Below are 13,468 nucleotides of genomic sequence, written 5' to 3'. Positions count from 1 at the left end.
GCGTCCTGCTCTCCAGCACTCCAGCTGGTGGGTTCCTAGAGACCCCACCAGCCTGACATCTCGGGGGATGTGCCTGCCATCCTGTGAGTCACACACACCCTTTCCAACCAAGTCTGGATCTCAAGTCTGGGTGAGGGCAGCCTCTTGTCTGATGCTCCGTCTCAATTCTAGAAGTGATGGCTGTTCTCTACATCATCTGCTATTTCTGTACTTTTAAAGGTCTTTTTCTCTCTTATGAGGCATCTCCCATGACTCCAATCCCCTGTTAATAATTCTTTTTTTATGGAACTCTTCACAAATATACATATCATCCTTGCACTGGGACCACACTAATCTTTTCTGTATCACTCCAGTTTTAATATATGTGCTGTTAAAGCAAGCATGATAATTCTTTTTTTTTTTTTTTTTACTTGGCTACACTGGGTCTTAGTTATGGCATGTGGATTTTGATCTAGTTCCCAGACCAGGGATCCAGCGCAGGCCCCCTGCATTGGGACTGCAGAGTTTTAGCCACTGGACCACCAGGGAAGTCCCAAGCACTATAATTCTTTACATTGCATGTCCCCACTTCAAGTTATTGTGCAGTTTTGGTCTTCTTGTTAGACACTAATACATCGTTAAATTAGCCATTCCCTTTCATTTGCAGGGCAACATTATGAATCATTTTGCAGTAGCTTCCACCTGATTCCCCGGTGGCTTAGATGGTAAAGAAGCTGCCTGGAATGCAGGAGACCTGGGTTCAATCCCTGGGTCAGGAAGATTCCCTGGAGAAGGGAATGGTAACCCACTCTAGTATTCTTGCCTGGAGAGTTCCATGGAAAGAGGAGCCTGGAGGGCTACAAATCCCTGGGGTCATAGACACGACTGAGTGACTAATACATCATTAAATTAGCCATTCTCTTTTATTTGCATGGCAATATTATGAATCATTTTGCAATCATTTCTACTTGCTATCACATCTGCTCAATATTTTATAATTTGGGACTTATGCCTTTTGAATCACATTTTAAACTTTCTTCCTTCAGTCAGTTTCAGTCTAGATATTTCAGAAGTGACAAATCTGGGATCTCTTTGCCCAGCCTCTTTGAGAATGGTGTGGCTTCAGTGCTACGACATTTGAAAACTGGTGAAGCCTTTTTGACATTTCATTTCATTGGAGGAAATTTGATATGCCACTTGGTGGAATACCTTTATGATAAATCATTCCTCAAATTATTAAAACTTGAAAAAAAACAAGTTTTTTTTTTAAAAAAAACAATAAACCTTGAGTATTCACAAAGAGTGTTCATATTGAGTTTTCCTGTCTCTGCCTATGTAGCTTTTATTTTATATAGACTTTCTTCAAATGCCTTCAAAGCACTAAACTGTGTTATCAGAGTAGAATTATTCACATGCCACTTAATTGCCTACATATACGAAAGCCTGACCTCTTGGGTGTCTTAGGACCACAATTAGCCCATATTGTCTAACACTGTAACACTGAGAAGGCATAAGAAGGAATCCAAGTGTCCAGACCAGGCAGATGATAGAATGGCACAAAGAGTCTGTAGCAGTGAAAGTGTCATCATCTTTTTAAATAATTCATGAAGACATAAAGAAGTGTCACAAAAGAAAAGATGGGTTTATTCTACCCTGATTTTCACAGAGAAAGAAAGGAGCTGTATTCCAAGAAATAAAGCCAGTGCTTTAATGTCAATTCCAGCAAGGATTATTGAGCAAATAACAGGAGACTCTTGGGGAAAAAAGGTCAATGGTCACCAGGCTGTAGTGGCTTGCATTCTCTAAAACTGAGTTTTGTCAAAAGAAACTATTCTCCCTTTCTGCAATATCATTAAGTCACCACCACCACAATAACAATAAAAGCCAGCACTATGCTTTTTAATAAGTATAACTGGAGAGTCTAGCACATAGACCAAAATGATCAGTTATGCAAATATACAATGGACAAGGGGGTCATGATGGATTTTATTTGACTTCAAGTTCACAAATTTTAAGTAACCAATTACACTACTGAAAAATACCAAAGATAGCACTTGGTAGCACAAAGATCCTGGGTTTTGGAGTCACATGGATGCAGTGTGAATCCCAACTTCACCAGATCTTTGCTTGGACAGGTATCTGTCCAAGCTCTCTAAGCTTCAGCTTCCTAATCTATAAGACAGAGATTGCACTGTCTACCCCACAGAGTTGGCTTGATGAGTAAAGGGATTATTTCCAATATTTACCATCACATATGGCACACAGAAGGCACTCTCCTATGTAGCAACTATTATCTGGAACTATACTGGTAGGAAAATATGTCCTCTTCAAGTGGATGAACAGCACCATTAAAATCTCTACTACGTGAGACACATTGTTGTGCGAATTTCTGCCTATATATTAGAAGGGGACCATGAAAAAAATCATAGCATGTCAGAAGAAGGGCAACTTACATGTTCAATTTAATAAGAAACAGAATAGAACTCAAAATTTTTCTATGTTCCAGATATAAAATGTAGAAAAAAGTGACTTACTCTTAATGCTTATCTCTAGGAACTCAGACAATAGTAATAAAGCTATTAAAGATACAGGTGATCACACTGCAATGGGATGAGTATTTTAACAGAAGAACTTTCTCATAACCCAAGAAACGTTCCTGACAAAGCAAACAAGCTCACATGTAGAGGCCAGTGTACCAGGGTGATGATAAGCGCTTGGGATGAGCAGGTGTCAGTGTGTGCTGAGGAAGGGTGATGCTGGAGACAGAGACAGGCGTCCTTCGTGAAGGGCTTCCTCGTCAGCCATGCTGGGCAGAGGGGCTTCCTCCCAGAAGCAACTGCAGAGTTTCAGTCCAGGGCACAGATTTCATTTTATTAGAGAGCCCTCATGGTGGCTGCAGTGTGGAGATGAGGCTAAAAGGTCTGAGATTGGAAGCTGGGGATGAGTCGGGAGACAGTGCTGACCTGGGGGAGCCTGAACTAAGGTGGTGGCTGGAGGACTGGGGAAGGGAAACAGTGAAGGCAGTATCAAGAATTTTTAAAGATGGATTGCTGCTGCTGCTGCTAAGTCGCTTCAGTCGTGTTCGACTCTGTGCGACCCCATAGACGGCAGCCCACCGGGCTCCCCCATCCCTGAGATTCTCTAGGCAAGAATACTGGAGTGGGTTGCCATTTCCTTCTCCAATAAAGGTGGATGAGAGTTCTAATAAAAGAGAAACTGGCTCATAGCTCTACTGGAAAAGAATTCCAAAAATTCATCTGGAAAATGAATTTATCAAACTGTCAATAAAGAAAATGGCTACACCTCAGCTTTAGAAATGATGAATTTGAGGCTCCTGAGAGGGTCTAATTGAAAATTTCAGGACGTACAAAGGACTAGCATTCAGGAGACAAATCAAGGATGGAGACATAATTGAGATGATTGATGACAAAGCTCTAGATACGGATAAAACATTTCAGGTAGAGTATGTAGACACAAGAAAGGACCAAGACAGAAGATTGCAGAACACTGAAGTGGCACCCAGATGAAGAAAACTGGGTTTTCTTATAGAGCCAGAAAAGAAAAAGTCATATGGGAAGGAGAAAAACTAGGAGAGAAACCTAAAGAAGCCAAAACAGGAGCGAATTTCAAGAGGGATAAAGTGGATAATGGTGCAAAATGCTGCAGAAATCCAACAAGGAGATGAAAGAATGTGTATTGGATTTAGCATTTATAAGATTGTTGTGCTAATATAACTACATAAAAACTATGTTTAAAAAACTGTAAGTTGCAATATGCTTGATACATATTGAATCCTAAGAGTAGGATGCAATAAATATTAGAATACAAATAATTAGAGCTCCCTGGAAGAGGAATAAACTGTGAATTCTCTTACATAGGAAGTGTTCAGGCAGAAGTTGACTTCCTGTTTCAAGAACTATCAAGAGAGGTTTCCTGCAGTGAGCAGGCAGTTGACTATATGTCCTTGAAGATCCTTTGTAACTCGGAAAGTCGATGAAACCTAAATAACTCTTTCTAACACAGAACTCAGGAAGAGAAAAACAAAAAGTTGAATAATTAGGACTCTCCCAAGAGATCAAAATAAAATATGTGAATGATAGTATATACCTCTAGGAAACCATCTATTAGATCTGAGGTCCAACATAGAAAAATAGAATTTTCAGGGGCCTATGAATAATGCAGAATTCATTTGAAATGATAAGTTTCAATCATCTTCAAGAACATATATGTTATTTTTATTCTTTTTAGGAAAAGATATTCAAGTACTGGATATGCTGTTTGGTGGTGTTCATTTACAGTTTTTAATGTTCCACTTAACACTCTCACAGGGAAAAATATATAACCCATGACAGACTTTGGTTTTTCGTAAATTGACAGTCTTGCAGTTTTACAGACCTGGCTTCCCATCAAACCTGCGGTGGTGTCTCTTCTCTTAAGTATGCCTTCGACTTATATTTAATCAACCCAAGGAAGGCTTTTTTTTTTTTTTTTTTTTTTTTAGCAAAAAGAGGCTAATCAACTTGACTCTTATATGTGACAGTCATGATCTAAATTTACTTTATTTCTCTAAATGGATACAGAGAAAAGAGGTACATACAGAATCCCTTGTAAGTAAGAACTCTGGAGGACCACTGAAGAAACCATCTTTCCTGCTTTGGGGCCATCTGGCTCCCAGAGATAAAATAACCAGGGCAGGAGGCTGCATAATGATTACAATCCACCTTAACTTTCATTACAAGGATGTGAATGCTTGCATTTCCCTAAAGCTGATGGCAAGAGGTTCCTCCCTCAAATTTTAAGCCTTTAGGAAGAATATATAAACAACTTTTAAATCAGCTCATGATTTTTCTCATCACTTTTCCTCTCAGCTCTATCAAAAGGCCATGCACTTCTGAAGTGTACAGCCGTTTTCGTAAACCTTTTAGCTCCCACAACCAGAGAAATAAAGAAGGCACTTCAAACTTGAGAAAATAAAGAAGTAATTCAATCTCAAGAAAATGCAAGATGGTAACTCAAACTCAAGAAAATAAAAAAGATGGTTCAGACTCAGATGCAAGCCAATCCTGCAGTTGTTGCTTCATCCTTATATGATATGTATCTATCTCTAGAAAATACATTTTCTTCCTTAGATACAATGCTGTCGTCATGTCTAAGAAAATTACTGATAATTCCTCCCAGTTCATATGAGAAATTACCCAACTGTTTCAAAATTTACTGTTTATAATTGACTCCTTTAAACTAGGATTCCAGTGTCTACCCCTTGCCTTTGGTTGTCCTGACTCTTAGGTGTCTTTGACCCTGAAAATGATTATCATTACTCTCTCCTTTATTTTTCTTCATGCCACTGACCTGCTGAAACCAAGTCAGCTGTCCTGTGGCATGTTCCACATTCTAAATGTCTTCTAGCTTCTTTCTAGTGTTATTAGAAAGTCATTTAAATATGGATTCTTCTGCTATTTTTGCAAGTCCCTTTCTATCTCTAGTTTTCAAGGGGTTTGAATTCTTAGAACCTTCTAATCTGATGTCCCCTTGGCAGACAGTGAGGAAATCCATGGCCAGGAGTCTCCAGAGAGTGTCTCGCCAAGTTGTCTGAGGGCCCTCCTCACACCCCACTGGAGTTACTGCACTGGTCTCCCAACTTGTCTCGCTTATTCTTTTCTTGTCCTCCCCTCACTATCACCACCCTCTTTCTGGTGACATCCTGCACTGTCTTTCAGATGGAAATCAGACTCCCTTCTGCTTAAAATTTCTTCAAGGGTAATTACAATTCAAGGGGGTATTACGAAAGTCAAAGGCCTTTGCCAGCACCTACATGGAGCCAGCAGTCTCAGTCTCTGCCCACCTCTCCTCACCAGCACCTGCTATACCCTAACCTTGCTCCATGCACCTTCCTTTGGCTCCTCAAGGGGGCAGAACTTTTTCAGTTTCACGCCTTGCGGATTCCACCTGGACCGCCTTTCCCTTGAACCTCTGCATGGCGTGCTTCTCACCCATGCACAGCAGGTCTCAGCACCAAGAAAACCCCTGGGGGCCCTCCCTGCACCCAAACCAAACAGGCCACCCCCACCCCCACCACCATTTCAGCATGTTTGTTTATTTATCACTCTATTTATTCCCACATCTGGAACTGTCCAATTAGCTATTCATAATTATTTATTATCGCTCATGTATCTATTTTATTGTTTCCTTAGTATCTGTTTTACTGTTTCCTTAAGACTTCCCCGACCCTGATGTTCCTCATTTTAACAATCTGCTTGCTTAATTGCCTGTTACTTTCCCTTTGAATGTAAGCACCATAAGAGCAGGGAGCTTCCCTGTCTTGCATCTCCACCCCACAGCAACTGCTCAATAAATCTTGCTGAATGAATAAATACCAAAATATAGCCAAATTGCTTATACATAGGATAGATTCCTAGGCTATAGCCTCTAGGTGATTTTTACATTATCTTAAAAGTTGCTACAAAGTGTACACTATAAGAAGGTCTAACTGAACCTCACATTTCATATTTCTTAAAATCAGATTTCAATAATATTTTATCACTTTAGCCATACATTAATATTTTAGAAAAAAACCAATATTCTCTTTGTAACCACTTTGTTTCTTATTTATAACAAACAATCCAACAACAAAATGATTTATTTTCCCATTGTTCCAAAGCTAATAAGCTCTCATTATTCTATAAAAAGAGAAAACTATCTGTACTATTGTACATTCACTTTAATTGATTTTTCACCTACAGGCCCCACTATAACACAGTTCAGTATTTTCAGTACAATCATTATGCAACTTAATATATCAAGATAGAGGTCATAATTTATTGCATATTATCTTTGGTAATTATTATCGAGCACTTTAATTTTCAATACTCAAAGGCAAGTGTTCTCTGTGAGTCCAACAAAGGAAAAATACTCACTAATAGAATAAATTACCATAATGGACTCTATTAATTAAGCTAATGACTTGCTTTTAAGTCTGCAACACAAAAACCAATGAAATATAACAGATTAGAAAATTACCACCTTCATCACTGTTGACTGACAAAACCACAAGTACAGCTCTATAATCACTTACTTCCATCAGTAACTTGAATCCTTCTCTTTTCTTGATTTCTTCTACTAGGTACCTAAAAAAAGTCACAATAATATTTACAAACTGCAGTCTAAACATTCCATGAACCTGACTGACATACAATGAAACTATCATATAATTTCCAGCGTAGAGACAAGGCTTGGAAATAAGTAAGGGTTCATACACAGATACAGGATTGGATTTAGATAGATACATCTATCTAAATGTAGATAGCTTACTGCAATCCACTGGGCCTGAGTGAAAAGCTAAATCTTTTTCATGAGATGATGTCTATCTCACGTGTTAGCATCAGACTTTGAGTGAAAGCCACTCAGAGTAGACTGGATACATATCTCTGACCATGTGGGATTTCACGTTCATATTCTAGATGGGGATTTAGCATAGATACTTAAATTCTCTAGCTGGCAGAGTGGAAAGGGTTTTCAGTGTGTAGCTTTGCTTGTGTGTTCTTTTTAGATCAAGGAAGTGTAACACCCTCTCTCCCAAGGCCAGGCCACAGGGAGCAAAGACTGATCACTGATATCATGCTAAAAGTAAGTGGATTGTAGACATTAATAGAATGCCTATGAAATTATCACAAATATCAGGGAAAAGAGAATTATCATGCCATAAGCAAAGGCTGCAGCTACATGAAATATGCAATTTTATGGAGAAAAGACTATGACGACATTGAAAACGTAGAGTAAATTAACACTGACTCTGCCCTCCTGGGCTCTGTTATTGTCTATATGAAAAGATAAATCTTTTGAACAACTAGTCTTGAAAATTAGCGATTTGATCATGAGCTTTGAAACATTCATAACGTTTGACGCAGAATTTCAAATGTGGAGGTCAAATGTAAGGAAACAATCAGAGATGATGACAAAAATGTACTTGCCAAGGAATTTGTTATATCTAATAGCCAAAAGGAAGGAAGGACGGAAAGAAGGGATAGAGGGAGGAGTCGTGTTGAAAATCCTGTACATGTCATATGGAATTACACTAGATGACACGGAGCCGCAGTATCATGGCATGGAACAGGATCATGTGACTGAATTACATGCATTCAATTAACATTCAAGGACAACAAAGAAATGTTTCCCTTTGGACCTCAATTCCCTTACCTGTAAAACTGGAATCAACTATGCTGATTTTCCAATCTCAAATGGATGTTGTAAAAAAATTAAATTAAATCATATGTAAAAAATTATATAGAATATAGCCTGTGAAAATGGAGGATTATTATTATTATGTTTATTTACTAAAGGACATCCCAGAATGTGGGTATCGAATACATCAGTTAATGGGATACAGTTCTTTCTTCCAAAACACTTTTTTTAGTTTTTTTGCATAAGGTTAAATATCGGTGTTTAAGATAAAGATTATAAAAATAATCTTTAATTTATAAAAAAATTAGATTAACTTTAATTTTAAATTATTTAAAAAATCTTATAAAAATCTTATCAGTATTAAATGGATAAAAGTGAGTATTTTATATTGAGCAATAATGTTGTGATACCACACACACACAGACTCACAAAGTATCTGATGTTCTTTCCACATACTCCTTTCCCTGAATAATTTTTCAGGAGACGTTACGTAGTTGTAAAGTTTTTATACCCTTAGCACACTGCCTAACTTTCAATGAAAGCAATTCTGATGATCAATAAACATCAGAAAAATGCTTAAGGTCATTAGTAATCAGAGAAGTGCAAACTGAAATAACAATACGAAACCACATTGCCACAGGACACCGGAAACAAATTTAAATACCGACAACACTTGGTGCTAGTGAATGTGACAGAGAGCTGCTACAAACCGTTCAAAATCAATAACACTCATGTATTCTTATACAGCAAACCAGTTATGAGATGCTTGTCTACCAGGAAAATCTCATCAACACTAAGGTAGGTAGATAGATGGCTTATTGCATGGATGCATGGATAATAGGTTGGTAGGTAGATGGATCGTTGGATGGATGGATGGATGGATAGGTAGGTAAGTAGATATATTTTTGAATGGATGGATGGATGGATGGATGGATAGGTAGGTAGGTAAGTAGATAGATTGTTGAATGGATGGATGGATGGATGGAAGAATTGATGGTTAGGTAAATAGGTAGATAGGTAGGGAGATGAGTGGATTGTTGGGTGGAGAGATGGATAGGTGGGTAGGGAGATAGACAAACAGAGAGGGAAATATAGATAGAGACAGAAACAGAGACAGAAAGACAGATGACAGATGCATACACATATGTCACTGCAACTGCATTGCACGTATATGTCTTCCATACGGAATAATTAGAAACAAAATTAACATCCAGAAATTGACAAAGGTAAAATAAAATGGATTATAGCAACACATGTTCTATGATGCTGCTATTAAAGAGGATGGATTCTATCCACTTCAGCTAAACCACAGAGATGCTCATGAGGCATTAGATGTGAAAGCAGGGAACTGGGACATATAGATAATGTGATCCCACTTTTTAAGAAGCTCTAATAAAGGAAGCAGAAGTGATCCCTCTCCACATGTACACATGAGCACAGAATAAAGCATGGATGACCAATCATAAGTCCCTGAAGTACCTGAGGAAGGGAAAAACTGGATGCAAGGCAGAGAAAGGGACTATTCACTCTCTGCAAAGTTTCATAGGTGTGGTTACTTACAATTTTTGAAAAGGAAATCAACAAATGAAAAAATATAAGTTACAAAGCAAAATAAAACACACATACAAGCTTTATCTATACAAGGACCAGCTTTGTGAATCCTATTTTTTCCTTATCTTCTCAGGCATAAACGTAAAGGCAATCTACAAACTCAATGCCAGGATTCCGTCCTGAGGGGGCCTGCACTAACCCTGAACACCTCCCAGACTACAGAATCTGGGGAATGACTCTAGAAGATTCTAGATGTGTAACTGATTGACTCTGTGACTCTAGGCAAACTCCTCAGCCTCTCTGAGCCTGCCTCAGCTTTCTCATGCACAAAATGGAGAAGGAACTAGGTTGGTAAAACTCTTCCCCAGTAGATTATGACTACATGACACGCTGCCTATAGTCTTGATTTTAAATATCTGTCAAACTGGTGAACACTGCTCCTGGGGAAGAGGCATGCTAGAGCACATCTGAATCATTTCCGCTAAAACTCTGCTCTGTGCTAACCAAGAGGCTCTGCGTTTTGTGTCAAGGCCAATGTCCCCATTCAGTCACTCTCAGACTCTGTAAAACCTGGTGTAACCCTTCAACTGAACTGAGGGTAGAGGAGATCTACATAAAGAATTATAACAGTAATAAACGGTTTACACCAGAGTTCCCAAACTATTTTCCCATGATAGACTGTGCTAATAGGTTTCCCACTTATTCATTCAAATATATCTGAGCAATGCTAGGCTTATCAATTAGATTATTTTTGTCTGAAAGTAGGCGTGTACTTGGCTTAATTCATAAGAACATTTATTGAACTGTTTGGAAGGTTCAATAATGTCACCAAGAACCAGGCCTTTTCAATTATTTCAGCCTGCCATGTTTGAGTGTTACTGAATTCTCTCCTGTTCACAAGACGGCAGCCACAGCGCTGCCCATCACATCCACGTATGACAGTGTCCCAAGAAGGAAGAGAAGAGGTTAGAAAGCATTTTCTCTTAGTTTCGCTCTATTTAGGTAAGAATATTTTCCCCAGAAGGCTTCACGGAATTCTTCCTGTCTCTTTTTGACTGAATCTGAGTCATATATCCATCCCTAAAGTCATGATTGGCAAAGAGGGTAGACTTAGATCAAAGTTCCCAGTTGGAATACTGCTGTCTATACAAAACGGACGCTCTGTTGGCAGGGAAAAAGGAAGAATGGTATTTGGATGAACACTCAGCAATGTCTGCCTACTGGCTAAAGTGAAGTTAGAATTGTACCTGTATTACAAGCCTTTCAGAGACTTCAATGTGCTAACACTTTGAACCTCCAAGAGAGGACTAATGTATTGGTTTGCATTTCTCAAACATACTTGACTGTGGAGACATTTTTTGTAACAACATCTATTAAGATCTTCTGAAAGCCTATGACCCCACAGAGTGTAGGTTCACAAATGCTAGTTTCTAAACTAGTGCCTCTTCAACAGGCTACCTACCCTCTCCTTAAATAAATGCTTAAATAAACTGAGTTTTGGGGAGGAAATCCAAACAAATTCTGCCTGTGTTCATAGGTGATTTATTCCTCCCAACTTTTCAATATATAAAAACAGTCTAAAGATAAAATATGTGAAAAAAAACTCTATTCTTATCTGATGCAAGCCATAAAAAAAAGAAAAGATGTACACTGAGGTTTTGGATAAAACTCGGGAACCACAAACCACTTCTACCAAAAAGCATCCAGGTATTGTTCAGAAAGCAACAATGACTTCATAAAATTCACTGTCCTTTCCACTAAGCTTAGCAAAAGAGAGAAATACTATACATTAGTAAGAGTTTTCACCAATCCTACTGGGTAAAAAAAAAAAAAACACCTCATTCTATTAAGATTCTGGCTTAGTTTTGAAGTGTACAAAATGAAATCTTGCTCTGAAACACTTCCTGTCCTTCGTTCCATGTGTCCATCTAATGCTTGTGCATTTCACTTGCCCTTTGTGAAGGGCATGCATTCCTGTCCCTAGATAGCTTTTCCAGTCCTTTCTCAATTCACCAGCCTCCTGGAGTCTCCCTGGAGCACTCTGGACCAAGTGCTTCTTCTGGTCTCATCTCCTCATAGAAAATTTCTTCTGACTCAATGGAGCCTCCCTGAGTTTCTGAGATTTTTTTCCATCTGGTTTGTGCATGCTCCATGGCCTGTGTGATTCATCACAGACACCTGCATGTTCCATTCTACTGCACTGTGATGTTTTTAAAAAATATAAATATGAGAAAAAATGCAAACGTTGGCCCTTCTAGAGTCTTCTACACTCTCTCCCTCTTCTCACCTAGAGAAATACACTAGCACAAAGGTGCCATTGAATAACCACTTACCTTTTCCATACTGGTACCAATAAATCTCTCAGTATTCATGCAAGTCAATGAAATGAATTCCATCTGAGAGATTACAGAGATTGTGTGTCAAGGGAGCAGATAAATGATACACGGGAGACCTAGCAAAGCAGCAGAATGGGAGTTCCTGAGCTGTTTGTTGTTGTTGAAAAGACTTATGCACATGACCCTTCTGGATTTGCTTTAAAAATTGCCCCTCAGCGAATATCCATTTAACTAGAGTGTCGTAACAACGGCCTACAAGGTGCCCTCAGCAACCAGAAGCCCTGAGGATTGTAACACATTTTCAGCTTTCCTAAGCAGATATCAGAGATCACAACTGCCCGCTTTCTGCTGGAAATGGTGATTTTAAACCCCAGCCTTCTCGGTTTCAATTATGCTTAATCATCACATGCTGCTTTAGGCTCACGATGTCACTGGTTTCCAAACAACCGAAGAAAAAGGCAGGGTTTTAGTCATTAATATTTCTTGAAAGCAATGTTCTCTCATCCAGTGAAATGACAAGGGTCAAATGGAAATTAGGGAATGCCTTGGAGATCTTCTAGGAACTAATTAGTTCCTTCTTTCTGGATTTGACAACTCATAAAACAGGAATTGTTGTCCTCTTGAGAAGGTCTGTTCTTGCTTCCCCAAGGGAAGAGGGAGCATCTGACCAGGATGATGCTGTCCACTGGTCCATCAAAACCGGTCCTTACGTCTTAAGGTCAATATACAAATTTTTAAAATATGTATTTATTTTTATTTATTTATTTTGGCTATGCCAGACCTTAGTTGCAGCACACGGGATCTTTCCTCTTTATAGTGGAAATGGGATCGCTTGCCATGGTGTGCAAACTCTTAGTTGTGGCATGTGGGGTCTAGTTCTCAGACCAGGGATTGAACCTGGGTCCCCTGACCTGGGGGGCTTCCGAGGCGGTGCTAGTGGTAAAGAACCTGCCTGCCAATGAAGGGGACGCAGGAGATGAAAGTTTGATCCCTGGGTCGGGAAGGTCCCAAGAAGTAGGAAATGGCAACCCACTTCAGTACTCTTGCCTGGGAAATCTCATGGACAGAGGGACCTGGCGGGCTACAGTCCATGGGGTTGCAAAGAGTCGGAGATAACTTAGTGACTGAACAACAACCACCACCACTTCATTAGGAGCTTGGGGTTCAGGCCAGTGACCAAGCTCATTCTGGTTCAGGAACATGGAAGTATTGCGTCCATGGAGTCAGTGCAATCCTTACGGCAGTGGGCCAGGGGAAAAGACTTGCACAGCCTTCCCCGTGTTTGAGAGACCTGACTTAGGCAGGCCTGTGGGAACGGATACCTTATCTACCTCGGCTACTGATGACTGATGTGCACCCCAAACAGCAACACAACTGTCATCTGCAGCTTTCCTTTGCTAAAGCTATCTACTGAAGAAAGTCAT

General features: G+C 39.3%; 1 protein-coding gene and 1 non-coding gene across 5 annotated transcripts in view; both read right to left on the bottom strand.

The window, feature by feature from the left end:
• The window catches only part of GADL1 (glutamate decarboxylase like 1), a 190,594-nt gene that overhangs the window by 74,085 nt on the left and 103,041 nt on the right, over positions 1-13,468 (bottom strand). For all 4 annotated transcript variants that reach the window (XM_040246326.1, XM_040246327.1, XM_040246329.1 and 1 more), the window contains exon 13: positions 7,052-7,103. In XM_040246326.1, coding sequence (XP_040102260.1) covers positions 7,052-7,103 — 52 coding nt within the window. The remainder of the gene's footprint in view (positions 1-7,051; positions 7,104-13,468) is intronic.
• LOC120868501 lies at positions 277-379 on the bottom strand. The gene has a single exon (XR_005722243.1). It is a non-coding gene; the product is annotated as a U6 spliceosomal RNA (small nuclear RNA).

This window comes from Oryx dammah, unplaced genomic scaffold, assembly GCF_014754425.2.
Source record: "Oryx dammah isolate SB20612 unplaced genomic scaffold, SCBI_Odam_1.1 HiC_scaffold_9, whole genome shotgun sequence".
Taxonomy (NCBI): Eukaryota; Metazoa; Chordata; class Mammalia; order Artiodactyla; family Bovidae; genus Oryx; species Oryx dammah.
Note: the sequence above shows the minus strand (reverse complement) of the source record. Positions and strands in the feature narration are given on the sequence as shown.